Consider the following 17,751-nt stretch of genomic DNA (forward strand, 5'->3'; position numbering starts at 1 on the left):
CACTATTCAAATCCGGGCATGGCACACACACACACACACCTCCACGTGTCAAGAACGAGTCGTTTTAAACATCATTTATTCATTTATTCAGAGGACAGCCATCCATTTGCCTTCTCATTATCTATTTGTGCTCCTTTCTCGCACTAATCGAAACACATCACCTGACCGTTCATTCACCGCGCAGCGTCCGAGCCGAGTCCAAACAGAGTCCGTGTTAAAAAGATAGAAACGAAGCTCGACCTCGGGTTTGGGCAAATACTGTAAATAAAGCTCTAAGTATTAGTGCAGCACCGTGATTGTCATCAGAATCAGAGGCAGGCATGAAATATGTCTGCGCTGTGAAGTAAATCAACACTTTGTTAGAGAAGTCAAGTTAAAACCTGCAGCTGCAGTGCGTATGCCTGTGACACAGAAAGTGTCCGTAGAGGGAAGCGTTTTTTTTTCCACTCTGAAGCTATTTTTTAAAAGTTCCGTTTTCAAGCATCAAAACGCCATTGTCGTGTAAATGGGCAGCCAGAACGCTACAAAACATTTGTGTTTTCACTCAACGTTCTCATGTAAACAGGGCCAAGATTGAGGACCTAATGCAGAAATAATGGTTTTACCCATCAACCCTACTAGAACTTGAGAATGGATTTTCACCCAAAATGTTATCAAGATTTCGTCATTGACTGCAGTTTAATTTAAACTTACCAATGTTGTGTATTTTGATGTTTGGCCTGACTGTGTATTCAGGTGAAGTCTGACTGGAGTCCTCATCTGCTTGGGAGACTAAGAGACACACAACACACGTGGGAAAAAAAAGAGCAGAGTGACAGATGGACACGGTGAGGAAAGGAGGAGAGAAACTGATCATTAAAACACTCTGACAGACTAGTAACGTGTGCATTCTACTTGTTTGCATGCAGGTACAGCAGCTGTATGTGGAGGAGTCGCTGCAGATTGGAAGCGTTCGGAAGAGGTCGACAAAAAATCATTATCACTTTTACTGCTTGTCTAGACTTGGAATTACATCCAGTCTGCAGTGACAAATTATCTGTGAATGAACAATGCATGTGGCTTTGCTAATGTCTCAGAGTATTGGATCTGTATATTTGCAGGGATTTCATTGCTTTTTATGCATCTATTTGAGCCCACAACTGTGGAAAGCACTTAGCGAGATGAAACGGCATTAGCAATGTACACAGATGCCGGTAACAATGAATGAGCGGCTCCTCGCAGATGTGGAGCATATGCCATGAATATGCACATCTCCTTCCTCACATAAAGTCTTGGGATGGCTAACGTGGGAGTAGCACATGCAGGGCGAGCTGAAATCAGCAGCCTTTCTGATAGCAAGCTGTTAAAATGACCTTGCTAAGTAAAGGTTCCACGTCGTAAAAAGACTAAAATACAACAACCGCACACATTGGTAAATGTATGGCAGTGTGCAGACAAACTGCTGCATGTTTACTACACAAACAGGCTCACACAAAGGCAAGAGGATGCATGGCAGACACGTCAGTTGATTAGTTGTGACACTGGGGTAAGGCGAGGGGGGAGGGGTGGCTGTTAAGGTGATGAGGACACAGAGGCCGCCACTGGCCGTAGTGTGGGATGTATTAGTGATGACAAGGTGAGAGGAGAGAGGGAGGTCTGATCAAAGGCCTGCAAGGCATACATGGAGTTGGCAAGAAGGTGGGGGGGCAAAAGTTTTCATTACAGTTTTCCCAAATTTATTCTAAAAAATACAATTCTTAATATAATGTACATAATATACAAATATTTAAAGGGGACATACTGTAATATGCTATTTTTCACCCGTCTCCATTTGTTCTAAGAACCCCAAAAACATAGTATTTGAGGTTTATTTTCCCAAACTCACCTGTTTTCCAGAGTTTTACTCTGAAAAGTGACTTTCTGAGCAGTTCGAAAAATCAGGCAGTTTAGGGGCATATTCATGAGTCATGTCTCGCTCTTTTACAAGGGAAATCAGTGATCGCCAAAGCGATTTTATTGTGCTATTAAACACACTGTTATTGTACAGTAAAACACGTGGCAATTTAAGCGGCTATTGTTATTGTGAGTCCGTCCCAGCAATTCAGGGTCCGTGTTTCACCAGCAGCAGGAGCAGTCATTCAAACACTCAATGGAGTGTTAAGCTGAGAAGTCACTTTCTTCTCCTCCTCTGCTCTTCTAATTACAGGAATAGTGCATTTAAGTTGATAATCATTTTTTTTCGTTCAAAGGCTGCGTCGCATTGTGTCACAAACACGTCGGATGAGCAATACGAGGCGATATAACAGGTACTAAAAATGTGTCTGCTCCCTGGTGCTATACCGAATCACAAGATGCGCTGGAAGCCACAAGAGCAAAGTGTACCTCCGCATGAACAAATAGTTCTTACATTACAGTGTATGTTCACTGTGGAGGCACAGCACTGGCAGCAGGCAAGTTCTGTTTTTCAATTTACTGGTAGCCATCACTCCTTCGCTAGCAAGAAAAACAATGGCGGACATTAGTAAAAGTTTTCATCAGGTTGGGGGTGGAGTCGATGGGTGGAGATACCAGCGGAGGGGAGTGTATTTTCTTTCCCGATTTCGCTTGTGACGTCGCAAACTTAGAAAATTTGAAACTGTCTTACAACACAGAGAAATTTCAAAGAACGACACATACCACAAACAAAAGACTTCCTGGATATATTTCACATTTTGTGTGCCGTGTGGGCACTCAAATTACCTCATTTGTGTTCAAAAAGACTGCAGAAGTGGATTTTTCATAATATGTCCCCGTTAAGGTGCCATAAAACAAAGTAACTCTACAAAAATGATATCTACCTCAGGTGTTTAGTATAAGTTTTCAGTAAAATTGTCCCAAACTTTTGAGACTTTAGGTTGGTTCTTCTTCTGTTGCGCAATTCTTCTTCACAATATAAATGGTGAATGGCCGGTCGGATTTTATCATGAATTTACAACATTAAATGACGTGTTGTGGCAAATTTTTGTAGTCAACATTATCAATTATGTTACTAATCGTTTTTTGCATTATTGCATATGTTACACACATTGGTGGTTGGCGCAAACCACGAGACGGTCTATATATTTAATTCCAGTTTTTTCTTTTGCACCCCCTGCAAGAATTTGAAAGTCCGCCTACGCTGCAGGATAATTTTTTTTTTTTAAAAACTCCACACAGACATACAGTTAACTATACAGAAGCATCACAGAATGAGGTGGTCAACAGAGACCTGAACATGGCAGAAAAAGATGGATCTTGCTGCTAAATCTGCAGCTTCTCCTCTTTTTTTTTTACATTGACGTCTCTTGTACAGCTACAGGAGAGCCTGCCATTCAGAGTGAGCGTGAGCGGTACTGTAATAGTACTGACACAGGGAATAACGTCAAGCCATCACTGTCAAAGCATTGCTTGGAGGGAAAAGATGCCATCATCAAGGCTTTGCCTCAGCAGCATGAGGCAGGAAAGCCTCTCTGAGACAAGACTGTCAGATCTCTCTCTCTCTTTCTTTCTCCCTGCTCTGTGTCTCTGCGTCTGTGTGAGATACAAGTAAGTTGAGAGGTAAGTTGAAATTAAAATAAAGGTACGCTGCAGGTGTTAAAGAGTAACTAAACCCCAAGATTTTGGCTGAAATTTCAAAAAATGCCTTGATTATGGGTGGAGCTCCTGGAGCAGTTAAGCGACGCCCAGTCTTTATTATAAAATCTCAAAAGAACAATCTGGGATGTCAAACTCATTTTTGTTCAGGTGCCAAATATGGACCAGATTGATCTCAAGTGGGCCACAGATTTCAGTGCGAGTGAAAAATAACAATTTTAACATCATTGTACCCTAGTTTTTAACATCAGTCCCTGCTGGATCTTCACTTCAGAAATTCTTGATTTTTTTAGCCTATTTTTTGTGTTGTTTGCAAGTCATTTGTTTGTAAGAAAAGAGGTATTTCCACAATTTGCAATAAAAATGACTGCACTCAGCAACAAGCCCGTCAAATTATTATTTTTTTTTGTTTTGTTTTTTTAAAAGTGAAAAATAATATTATTATTATTATTATGACATGACACCTGTCATTAGTACGAATAAGGTGTCATGAAGGCTGTCAGTAAAGCTGCTGTCAGGAGTTTCTGAGAAACGTCTCGATGTCCCGCCCTAAACAGCACCACTTCCTCCCACTGCCTCTCCCCATCTACCAGAAGCCACGCCTCTACTTTTCTGCACGCGCATAGCGGAACATAACAAGGTTGCATCAGGTCGCATTGATATATGTCTATGGGTCAGGTAAGAGCTAAAATCATATTTATCTGTTTGCTGTTGTGATGCATGGCCTTGTTTCCGTGCACAGTTCCGCATTCACTTTGATTGACAGTCTCAAAAACAGGAAGTTGAAGCCTATTGGCTGGGCGCACTCGGCAATCGTTTCCATTTGTATAGGGGTCTATAGGACGAAGGAGGGACTTATATACATTAATGTATATGAATGACCACCGGCAGTAGACCATAGTGAAAGACTAGTTTTTTTGCATTTCAACAGAATCATACACAAACAAAGATTTCTCAGAAACTCCGGATATCAGCTTCAAGTGTCGTTTGTTACCCTAAACCCTAACCAGACTAAAATGAGACTAAAACTAAAGCTGATTTCCATAGACTACATTTGCAGGAGACAGATGGGTGTATGAAATGAGTGGAGGAGACATGAGATGCTTCCCAGTGTCTCACCAGTGGAGCAGCAGACGAAGATCCTCAGTCTCAGGCAGCTGTGGCCGTGGTGGTGGGTGGGCGTGGCTAAAACCAGAGAACAAACACACACATCATGTCAACCTTGTGCCCTCTGCAGGATACACAACCTTCAACACACAGCTGAGCAAACTGCAAGCACCGGAACTATTGAGTCTGTCCTCAGTTAAACTTTCACTGTCCATTCAGGACAACAATACATGTCGGCGAGCAGAGGCTCCTCATTATCAGAGGTGAAAGTAACGGATTACAAGTTCTCACATTACTGTAAATTAATAGCTTTTATGGGTACTTCTAAATCTAAATCAGTCATTTTACTTGTACTTCAGTATGTTTTAAAAGAAGCAAATTAATTACATTTCTACACCCAACCATTACTGAGTAAATTATAATTATTTTAGTGATTTATTTATTTTTTCCGTTTCATGCTCTCTTCATAAAATTTATGCAGTTAATCGTGCAATTTCTGATCAACGCCAAGCCACTTTCTTGGGTTCAGGTTGTGGTTTCTACCTATTATGTTGTTGCCTCACATCTCACAGTTTTAAAGTCATAGTTACCACATTTTTGTCCTTTCTTTAATTTCTTTTGACCACTTTTCATCCAAATAAGCTAACTTTTGCACAATAAATACCACTTATTTCCTTTTTTCATAATTTTGCCATTTTGTGCCCCTTTTACACTGTTTTTTTGCCACATTTGACCTTTGTTCACTATTGTTTGCCACAATTTGCCCATTTAAGCTACTCTTTGCCTTTATATACCACCTGGTTCCTCTTTATTTGCCTGACTTGTGGACACTCTTGACTGCTTTTGGCCCATGTCAATCACTTTTCACTCTTTTCTTGCCATGTTTTTGGATCCTTTTTGGCCACCTGTTACCATGTCGTACTGGACCAGACGGGCTCACTTTGGGTCGTCGGCCCACTGGGATGATGCCCGTTATGCCAGATGGCCAGCCCACAGCTGACCTCTGCTCAGTATCCCAATTCCAATATCGGACGTGCATCACCCTCATGGTTCCTCCATCCCTCCCAGTAAAGCAGATGCTGACTCACAGATGTAGTAGTACTCCTGGCCCACGTTGAACTCGTAGCCCAGAGAGAAGGCGCTGTATCGCTGGAACTTCTCGGAGAACTTGATGGGTGCGTGCGGCGCGTGGGGCCGGTTGCACTCCCAGCGTTTGAAGCCCAGCTGAGGGTCACAGGTGCGGTAACCGCGGTAACTGACCATGTAGAGGATGTACTGCTCAGCGATGACACGTTCCAGGGTCCCTCGTTGGCTGCTGGTGTTGTAGTGTGGGCAGTAGATGTCCAGGTAGTCGTTGACACTGACCTGCACTGTGTAGCCTTCCCTTCGAAGTCTGGAATAGAAGAAACAGACAAAAACCATCCATTTTTGAGTCAGTACTTATACTTACTTACAAAGAGCTGCTGTAATAAAGCAGCAGTTGAACAATTGGAGCCTTATTGTCACTGTGGGGTTGCCAGGCAACCAGACTACAGGAAATCACTACTTTATGTCAAAACGCAGGATGAACAAATTTCCCCTGATGCTTTACAAATAAAGAAGAGAAAATGTTCAAAGGCGTACTTATGGTCAATTTTCATATTATATTCATGGCATCAAAGGAACACAAAAACTATTACGAACAATAGCACAAACCTTAGTATCTGATCATTGTACCATGATGATTCACACTTTAAAGGCTTAGAATACATTTCCATCTACATTCTCTTTTAGCAGGCTGCCCGAGCAAGTCGCTTAAGACACTTCAGCTGGTTCAAAATGCTGCAGCACGTGTACTGACTAAAACTAGGAGAAGAGATCACATTACTCCTGTATTAGCCTCTCTGCATTGGCTTCCCATAAAATATAGAATAGAATTCAAGATTCTTCTTCTCACTTATAAAGCCCTAAATGGAGCTTGTAGTGCCATACAATCCCCCCAGAACACTACGCTCTCAAAATGCTGGACTACTCGTTGTTCCATTTGTCTCTAGAAGTAGTATAGGAGGAAGAGCTTTCAGTTATCAGGCCCCACTTCTCTGGAACCATCTACCAACCACGGTTCGGGGAGCAGACACCCTCTCTACCTTTAAGGTTAGGCTCAAAACATTCCTCTTTGGTAAAGCTTTTAGTTAGGAACCAGCTCATAGCTCATAATTAAGATGCAATAGGCATAGACTGCCGGGGGGGGGTCTGGCATGCTCGGTTGTAGAGAGGTTGGAGAGGGCGTTAAGAGAGAGGTCATTTAGGTTAGAGAGGGACCGGAGAGGGTCCCATTCCTCTCTCTAACAGTCCCTCTATGTCTGCTTCTTCCCTTGTGTGTTTGCTCCTGTACTCCTTCTGGCTTTTGTCTTGCAGGTCCGTGGGATCCTCAGTGTGGAGTTACAGAGTCTCAACAACTCTGTCCCCACCCTTTCCTCTGCACACACCCAACACAGCATAACGTGGATTGCTGTTCATCATAGGAATGGGATCCACACAAGGTTCCTGCTGCTTAACAGAAGGTTTTCCTTGCCGCCATGATGAATTCATGTTGGGTGTGGGATACATGTATGTGTATAAACGTATATATGCATATGTGTGTATCCATAAAATGAAGAGTCTGTCCTTAAGACTGCTCTACTGTAAAGTGCCTTGAGATACCATTGGTTATGATTTGGCGCTATACAAATAAAAGATTGATTGATTGAGATTGATTAATAACTATACAGTAGGTCCAAATGTATGAGCACACCCATTTCTTTTAGAAAAATCATAATGACATGTATAATTTGGATCCAATCTGGATTAAACTCCATGGGGTAACTGATGAACCAACTCGACAAAACTTAGTCAAATTTCATAAAAAATTTCAAATACAAACTGAGGTATGAATTTTTTTAATTTCACTAATGATGGAAGTAAATTGATCCGGATCCCCTAAAAAATTCTCTGAATATTCCATGGTTTAAGGCACACGTGTGAAATTTAAGGTCTGAGGGCCAAATCTGGCCCTTTAGAACATCCATGTGGCCCACAGGAGAAAATAGAAATGACAAAAAAACATGAATCATTGTGTAAATTACCAAATAATCCAGTTGTAGAAATCTAAGCCCCTCCCAATAGACCCTTTGATTGTTTGTCAACAGTGTGACGTATTTTGTTGGGCGGGGCTTAGCATGGAGGCAAAACCACAATAGTCTTCATTTTTCTGAGCACGAATGTCCGCTGGAATATCTTATAAAACTTTAATGAACGTCCACTAACGTTATTCCTCCTATTCTGGAACCCAACCACACAACAAGACGACACTATGAAGCTGTAACATTACGAGCCTCCACAGTCTTTAGCCAGCGGCGTTTCCTGTTTTTGCCTCCAGCTAGAGTTGTGACGTCACTCGTGACGTGGGCCATTAAGGGGTCTCTACACAAGTTTAATGAAACTCCACAATATTTGTAGGCCTAACAGTTTTCCTTTGATTTTCAGTCATTTTTAATCACAAATTGTGGAAAGAACTCTCAATCTTTTTTTAAAAAAAAAAAACATCACAAACAACAAATTCCTTTAAATTACACAAAAATCAGTGAAATTAAAATATAGGATTCTGCAGGGACCGATAACTGTTGCTTGGATATTGTTGATGCCTTACATGCTGTACAGATCATTTAAAAAATTTGACCCCTGAATGAAAATGAGTTCTGACGTAAGGTCTATCTTCGGTTAAAATTTGTCAAAATCCATTCAGAATTTTTGACGTAATTCTGCTAACGGACAAATTAATAAATGTCAGTGAATTTTTCTTTTCTTTTTTTCAATGTAACATTTTAATGATTTTCAGTAACAAACTATAAATTGAAACATTTTACAGAAAGATGAAAGACATAAATAAAATAAAAAATGCCAGGCGTACAAAATACAGGTCATAAATGTAAGTTGTCAATAGTTTTTACAGCTTTGGGGTTTAATAAAGGCAGAATGGATTCTGTGTATTGTTGTAATTCTAATAAATTTTTTTTTAAAAAAAATAGTTTAAATGCTGGTTTTTCAATGCCAGTGAAAATAATACCTCTTTTTCCTTCTTGGTCCACATACCCATGCATGTGAATAAACCAACCTGTGTGTGTGTACTACATGATTTGATGAATAACCCTTAACTTTAATTTATACCACTTCACTGAAACACTGAGACAAAGATACACCATTATTTCCAATGCACTGTGCTTTATTTTAACCTCACTGTTTATACTACTAAGTAAACCTATTATAGAAATTAGACAATGTGTAATTACACTTTGTAGATGCAATTAGGAAAAGCCCCCGCAGGTGAGCTGATGAGGAGGAAATGTCTTACACTTGCTTGTAATGACTCATGGTGACCGTTAGATGGCGGTGTTGAGCTGTGTCTGATAAGAAAACCTATTTTTCTTTTATCTCATCCTCTGCACCCATTCATCTCCTGCTTCGATTTTACCACGTGTGAAATATGTACAAAGGAGCACGTGTGACATTATTCCTCGCACTGTAAACAATTCATGGAATAGTGGACAGGATTATGCACACATTACTGAATCAGGTACTCTGTGAGATTACAGCAAAATATGCCTTAGTGCTCCCACTTCCCATCATGCACTATTCCAGTGTTCTGTCGCTTCTTTTCCTATAGCCAATGACCATCATTTTTCTTAAGCAGAGTTCTTTGTTTTCATGTCATCGATCCTGTCGATGGCTTTTACCCTCGCTGCTCACAGACGTGTGATGACAGAGTTTTGTCTTCTGTTGGTGGAGGAGACAACACAGCCATGCTTCAAAGTGACTATATTTAGAGAGGGTGGGAGTGTTGATGGAAGGGGGGGGGAGTGTGATAAAAAAAAAAGGTACAATGAGTTTGGAAGAGAGTGTTGGATAAACTTAGCATGATAGCGTACACCAGGGAAGGTGCAAGTTTACGATGAGGAAAATGGAAAAGAGAAAGAATGGCTTGTATATTAGTACATAAATAGGTGAGTAGAAACAAGAAAATACTCAGATAAGGAGCTAATGGGTTAAAGCTTGCTGGGTACAAAAGACAAATTAAGTAAACTGGTCAGCAATCCTCGTCCTCTTTAGTGATGGACTTTGCTGACTGCACGTGACTTCACTTAAGGCTTGTTAGTGGAAAAGGCTGCAACACACAAGAACATACAGAGAACCACGATTTAACGCCATATTATTAAAGGTATAGAGGAGGATTTTCCCAAAGGTTAGAAAAGAAACGCCTGCTCCACTTTTTGAAAAAATGCACAAGTGCAACACTCTACCAGCTCCAAAGAGGGAACGCCTATTAAAAGTGTGCGAGAGAGCGTGCACGAGCATAGTTTTCCCGCACGCACAGCTCTGTTTACAAGTTGGTGCCGGCATTGCTCATACAAGCTTACTTATCAAAGGAAGATTTGCACCCGGCGAGAATGGCTGAAACCGTAGCTCACGAGACACAAGTAGCAAGCAAAAACTAGCAAGAGACAAGCACGTGCAACGGCCTTACGTCAGAATGATTGACAGTTAGAAGGACCAATAGTCTAGATGATCCACCCGGAATTTGAAGCCAAAATAACATCCTCCACAACACCTTTAATATAAGAAAATCAAAGAAACTAAAGGGAATGGAGATCCCGTCCAAACTGAATAAAAGTTTAGAGGTTGTTGCAGGACAACCACGCATTGGGCCGTCACAGTCAGCATCCAAACCCTAATAAACCAAGGATGAAAGACTATTACATCAAAATCCAACAGGACTACCAGTTATCTCCAGCACAAAACAATAGTTGACTTGATTGGAGTCACAATATCAGGCAGGGGAGGTTTAGGCTGTGTTCAAAATTGCATCCTAACATACAACTCATACTAAGTCAGACATCAAAATGATTATGTAGTGCGTTCACATTATGGAAAGAGTACACAAGATGTATACTATATCAGGACATTTTTGAAGTATACACGGTGGGCGCACTAGTCATACTCAACCGCCCCACTTAAGGACCACTTAAGCGGAACTTAAGTGGTCCTGGGACCAGCTTCAAGCTAAAAATAAAATATCCTTGTTTCAAAATAAAAGCATCTCTTCTTGTCTTCCATTAGTTTTTAACACTTTTGTAAATAGGGCTCTTGTTTTGAAGTTAACCAGAAGTTTAGTCAGTAGCACAATGAAGGGTCTCTGAAAATCTCCAAAATGTTGGCATGTAATGTGTTTCCGTGAGTGTTATGGATCAAATGAGCACATGTTGATATTCTACTTGGTCACTTTCTCACTTCAAAAGCTTTCAGAACTTTCAAAAGTGGCAAATTAAAGGAGATGTTTAGCCTTAGTGTGCTTCAGGTTTTTGTCATTGTAGGTTCGAAATTCATCATTCATGATTCATTAGGAATGGTCATCATCCTAACCATACTTATAGTATATAGACAGTACATACTCATTGAGTGTATAGTGTGTAGTACTTTAAATATGATTTCAAAGACAGCCTAATCGTCTCTACACTGTAAGTTCCTTGTTCTAGTCAGGACTGACAAATGCTGGTAGTCCTGTTTGTTTTTCATGTAGCTTTATTGGGTAGATGTTGGACTCCAAATGCCGCAATGACTCTTTCCTCCATCGAGCAGGTTTAAGACACTTTAGTGAATGAAATCACATCGCTCCTTGTTCTTGTTAGTTGTAAAACAATCTAATGCTTGGTGAATTCAGTCTTACGAAGGGGCCAGGACTGTTGCGTTTATCAACTGAACAGCTCATCTTGTGGTAATTGCTTCAATATCTGTTGACCTATTGATGCCTTTGAGACTGGGTAAGATGTGGCGTTAATCTTTCACTTTCCAATGTTTTGGCTAACCTAGCCTTAGTTAATCACCAGGAAAACTCTTTAGTCCAACAGACAGTAGCATCTTATTTAGTGACAATCCCAGCTGACTCATAGCGTCATGAAGGGAACAGCCTAAACAAGTTGCAATGTTCAGAAGCACAGTCACTACATTAAGACAGCAAATAACACGAGTTTTTATTTCTTTGAATGTGTGACGAAACTGGATTACCCTGAGAAAACCCACACAGAAAAACTTAAATTCAAATGTACAGTTTATGAAGCAGTGCTTCCACCGCAGTGCCCAGCAGGACGACCATTTGTTCCAGACTCGGCAATAAAGTATACGTTCGAAAAGAAAGACTCTAGGAGCAGAGGGGACGTGGCTGTGTAGGAAGAAGAGAAAAGGGAAGGAGCGGCAGGAAGAAACACAGTGGAAGAGTGGGAGAGAGAGAAAGCAGGAAGTCCCTCTAGGTGTATACGTTATAAAAGCCATCCACTTAGTGGCAGAAGACAAAAAGGTTGCAGGGCAGAGGAAGGAGCGAAGAAGGGAAACTGGGGGAGGGGGGTGAGAACGGATTTAATAACTTAAGCTAGGGGGAGGTAGGAGGTGGGCGAAGGTGGGAAATGCCTTGAATGATGACAACAAGAAGAAGTGAGGCGCAGGAAGAGAGGAGCGCTCCTCAGGGACCAACATATATGTGGTAAAAGTGCATAAAAAAAGACTGATGGTTTTCATTCACACATTGTCTCTCTCTCTATTCTCAGCTCCATTTCTGCTGTGCATCGTCTGTCGCGGCCGTTTTGCTGTCTCATCATCATTTCCTATGAGTGGGAGTGCACAGCTAGTTAGTAAAGACTGCACAACACTGCAAGGAGAGAAGAGGAGAGAGAAGAAAAAAAAGATGGAGACAAAGATAGCAGCACAGCACCTCTCACATCTGTGCTAAAAAATAGTCTGTGGAGGATACTGCTGCAATAAATAACTTTGGTGTAGTGCTACATAAGGAGAGTCTTTAAAAACACAGTGGACAGAAACATAGCATTTACTGAAGCTACAGACACTTAATGAATTCTGCACCAGAACAATGTCTGGGACAGTAGAAAGTGATTTCTTGTATACCGTTCTATGTAGATTGTGGCCAAAGCTGGAAGTTGAAACCAAAGAAATTACATTTTATGCAATTATCCTTTGTTTGTCTAATACAAAATTTTATGAGACTGAAAGAAGACAAACACGGTGTACTAAACTACTGTTGGGTTCCACTAATGTACACAGAGGTATGTGCACAGGTCTGGCAGTAAACAGTCACATCAACAGCAAGTAAATACATAACCGTGTCACAGTTGGAGTGCGTATTGGGCCGCATTTTCTTGTCCGAGTCCGACCTGACAGTGAAAACTTCATATTTTTTTTTAATAAAGAGAGGACATATTTATGTTTGTTTTAATGGTAAGCACTGATTTTATTCATAAACAACTGATCAGCACACAGGTAACAAGCAAAAGTGAAAAATAAACAGGGGCACAGTGCATGCAAGAGACCCATCGGATCTATTTATAATAAAAGTTAAGGATAATCCATGTTATTGTACAAAAGAAGGAACGTTTCAACGGTGTATTCCTTTAAAAGTTGCATTCTTCAGGGCTACATCAGCTGTGGCAGCTACAGCAGGAAAGAAAGAACGCTGCGCGTAAATGCATATACCCCTCCTGGCCAGTAAGGGCAGTAGGTAGCCAAATAATATATTGGTAGGTCCTCAGTATCAGAAAGAGGAGGAACACGTGGGTCATTCTGGGACAATCACTGTGAACTAAACCCTTTGTGAAATGAGTGGTGTTTCAATTCAACTGGTTCCTCATGTTAACTGGTGACCAAGTCGGAGTTTCAGACTGACAGGTTTTGGTGCTGGTACAAGTTTTCGAAACCCATTTCCGAACCAGCCAGCAACTTCAATCAGATAAATGAAAGTCTTTTTCCAGACCTCAGCCTAGGTAATAGATTTGTTTCAATATGGACATTGAGTTGGATTAACACAGCAAACTGTGGTGTCAGTGGGCGTGTCTTTGACAATTGAACCAAACAAACAGTTGATTCAGGATGTCAGCTTTATGTGAATCTAAACAGGCCCAGGTTTCACTCTAAGTGAGTAAATCCACTAAAGTTGTTCTCGTCCGATGTTGATGTGAAATATCTGTTCGATGAAAAAAAAAAAAAAAAAAGACTCCTGTATTGAATCTCTGATATAATAAATACTGTTTTTTATTGGATTTATTGAGGATGTTTTTCTTGCGTCTTTTAATTCATTTTCATTTCTTATATTTAATTGTAGAATTGTCTTATGTTTAAGTGTAAAATGTATGTAACCCATTGGTTGATAATTAATGGGTCAGTTTTTCTCATACCTACTGTAGCTAACTATTGTTCTCTGTTAGTAATATCACTTAATCCAGCCTTTACTAACATTCCACACTACAAAATAAGTCAGAAATGTATGTAAGTGTTGAGCTGATATCGGATCAATAGTCAAAGTTGTAATATCAGCATTGTGTCGAAAGTGGAACCCCTAGAATTCCCTACATTGTCATTATATGTAGTTCATTAAGCTAGAATGTATTATTCAGTAACTTTTGACAGGTGCTGAGACAAATCCTTGTTGTTTTTTTGAAAATGTATATTGCGTGCCTCGATACTGAAAAGTTTGCCAAACCCTGAACTTGATTTCAGATGTTTTATGGGAACATTCATTCTAGTTTGTTGTTAACCAAAAAGTTAATATGAAGTCTATGTTTGAGTCCTAAAAAGATACTAGACTGAAGCACTTACAATTAGGTTATCTCCAAACAGTCAGTAATCTATATCTAATTACCAGTACTAAATGGAAAGCAGTGTTCTTCATCATTATCGGTGTCCAATAACGCGCGGACATGAGTTACTTGATCGAAACCTTTAATACCGCAATTACGCAAACCTTGTACTTGGTTAGTTTTTTAAGTGGGAACATGAGCAGAGCATCGTCATTGATAACCTTAAAAACACTCTTCTGGGTAATCAACATCAGCCTCATCAGAAGAACAACAACTGATGGATGAAATGTCAAGACTTAAATGCCATCCACCGATCGTCTGCTCACCACTGACAAGACGACTCCGATCCAGTCCCCTGGCAGCAACAAGCCAGACTCGGCTTTTTTTCTTCTCTACCTCAGCAACAGAATTCATTACTCGTGCACACGCGCGTGCACGCCAAATACACAAGACAACAACCGGACATGCGAGTGGGCACGTACGTAGACACTTTATCTGCAGTGTGTCGTCACTGATTGAGTTAACGTTGCAATTAACGGTCGGTTTTACAACGTTTCGATCCAAAATGGAGGACTCAGAGGAAAAAACGGGTGCTGAGGCAGTCGGTGGAAAGAGGCAGACGCTGCAGCTCTTTCCTACGAGGCCGCTGGGACTCATCCACACAGCCTTCCGTACACTTTGGTCTCAGAGAAACCGAGCACCATTACCTTTTCAAACTTACCAATTTCTCCACAATCATCCTCACAGTTTGTTCCCTCTCTCCAAAAAAAATAAAAAAAAGGAACACAGCAACATTTGATACCTTTTCAACAGTTTCTGATATATATCCAACCTTCTAGAGCTTTCACTGATAGCCCTGTCCCAAGATAACTTCCACTTCCAGTGTAAAATAGTTCTGCTAAGTAATAGCCAGTCTCTTTTAATGACTTCTTCCCAGAAATTACCTTTTCAAACCAATCACCTTAACAGCAGCTTATCGATTCGAGCTAATCACATCAGCATTTTTTGCTCATTGATCGACCTTTCTGTGGACACAGCGCGCTTTCTGCTGTTTCCTAATGCTGCCATTAAATCCAAACTTTGCACAAAGGTAAAACGTAAAACCTTTTGTTTTCTTGGGCTTTGTGAGAAATATTGGGCCTAATGACTTATAATTAGCAATGCTTTAACAAGCTAAAACAAAACAAAATTAAGTATTGCAGTGTAACAACTTCAGATTCAAGACAACTTTAATAAAGACTTTGGATAAATAGCTAAAGCTCCTTTAAACTCCCCAAAATGAAACAATCTCCAATACTGGAAATGGATGGTACACATGCATAAACCACTATTGGGTTAATTCTCACCAACTCAGTCCCAATCGTGATGAATCTTAGAGTAAATAATGTGCAATACAGCAACAAGTCCTGCCTTCCCTCAACAGGGTTCAACACATATCTAACAATCCTCGGGTTATATTTGAGAACCCTTGAAATTCCCAAAAGACGACAACCAGATTAAGACCTTCAATTTGTCTGATAGAAAAATAAACCTGTTGCCCTTTAATTCACTTTGTTGTGAATAATGAATGAATCCTTTAGTCCATAAATCATCAGTAAAGTGAGAGGAATCTCTAATCCCACAGGGACTCTCTTCAAACTGCTAGCTTTGTCCAATATCTTTAAACACTCATTTATCACAGAGGAAAATATAAACACAGTGGGAGCAACAAATCCTCACATTTCAGAGACGAGAAGCAGGAGATTTTATGATTACTGTAATCATGTGTTTTCTTGCTGTTTTCATTTAGAGCGGCATAGACAGCTTGAGTTACTTTGGGTACTTCACAGGTAATCTTGTCAAGACTAGCATGTCAAGACTCTATATCGCCATCATCATCAGAGGTTTACGATGCAGCCTTGTTTAACTAAACCCATCAAGGTCAACGATATACTTCATTTTTAAACCTCTGACATGCTAGCAAAACGTCCAGGTTTTGTTACTTCCTCAAAGAAATTATGAACTGACACTTTACGTAAAGTTTTATTCATAAGGCTGACAATACGCTGTTATTATTATGACATGTCTATCCTACATAACCTCTAACCCTACCTAACCCCACTAGATCTCTCCACCTAACTCAAAAAATGCCAACATAGCTCCAAAGTAGGGGTGGGAACCGCTGGGTACCTCGCGATATAAAACTCACGATAATGATTATCTCACGATATGACACCATTATAGTGCAATATTCCAGTAAACAATATATTGGTTCCTTCAACAAACAGTGACAACATTTCTATGAGGACGTACCTGCACATTTTAGTGAAAAAGCAGAAAAGGTTTTTTAAAAAAAAAAATTTTTTTTAAAAATTGATAGTGTGATCATATCGATAATCGATCATGTGAAAAAATATTGTCATATATCGCAATATCGAGATGTCGTCACACTCCTACTCCAAAGATGTCATAACTTAGCGAACGGCACTTAACGACAGCCTTCATGACATCTTATTAATGCTAATGACAGATAATGACAGCGTATTGTCAGCCATGTGTATAAAACTTCAGGTAAAGTGTTACTTTGTAACTGACAGCGTTGTCAACTCTTCAGTAAGGAAAGACGCCATTGGCTGGCCCAAAAGTCACTAAAAGTCACAAAGTTTTTACCAAAGATAGACCTTACATCATGGAAGAGATCCGGATAATACTGACTCTAGATCAGTTTCAATAATCAAAAATTCTTCTCTCTTTCCTTTGGCGAAATTTCAATAATTCATATCTCGGTTCTTCGTTGATCGATCTTTATGAAATTTGACTCAGTTATGTGGGGTTGGTTCCTCAAGTACCACACTGAGTTTCATCTGAATCAGATCCGGATTGGACATTTCATCATCATTTTCTGAACAAATGGGGGTGTCCATACATTTGGACCTACTGTATTGTTAGATCAGATCAGAATCTCTGATCCAGATAACTGAAAAATAGGATATTTGGCGCATAGTGAACGTTTACGCTTTTTTCCAAAAAAGTCGCTCGCTGGATGCACTAGATTTATCACGAGCCACTTTTAAAAAAAAACGTTGCTAGGGGTCTTAAAAGTCGCTAAGCTTGCAACGCTGGTTGACTGAAGCTCTTCTGTACTTTCTAGATATTCACGGAGGAGGTTTGAATATCAAACAGAAAATGTGGATGACACATGGAATATTAAATCACGGCTGTCCTCCAGCTGCAGTTTAGGGTGAAATAAATAAAGCAGAGATCAGTAGGCTTGTTGTTTTTTAATTAAAGTGGACTGATTCCAAGGGCCAAAAGGGAACATGTGTTGGGTAAAACTAAGCTTACCATCTTTGCATTGGTGTGGCAAATTACATTACTGCCAATTTGGTAAAGCTCCCAAATACACACATACTGTACAACT

At 40.2% G+C, this 17,751-nt stretch overlaps 1 protein-coding gene across 1 annotated transcript in view; it reads right to left on the reverse strand.

Annotated features, from left to right (window-relative positions):
- The window catches only part of LOC114472652 (ephrin-A3-like), a 94,572-nt gene that overhangs the window by 13,207 nt on the left and 63,614 nt on the right, over positions 1-17,751 (reverse strand). The window contains exons 2-4 of the mRNA XM_028461966.1: positions 5,787-6,091; positions 4,711-4,776; positions 694-771 (exon numbers count right to left, since the gene is read on the reverse strand). Coding sequence (XP_028317767.1) covers positions 694-771; positions 4,711-4,776; positions 5,787-6,091 — 449 coding nt within the window. The remainder of the gene's footprint in view (positions 1-693; positions 772-4,710; positions 4,777-5,786; positions 6,092-17,751) is intronic.

This window comes from Gouania willdenowi, chromosome 11, assembly GCF_900634775.1.
Source record: "Gouania willdenowi chromosome 11, fGouWil2.1, whole genome shotgun sequence".
Classification (NCBI taxonomy): Eukaryota; Metazoa; Chordata; class Actinopteri; order Blenniiformes; family Gobiesocidae; genus Gouania; species Gouania willdenowi.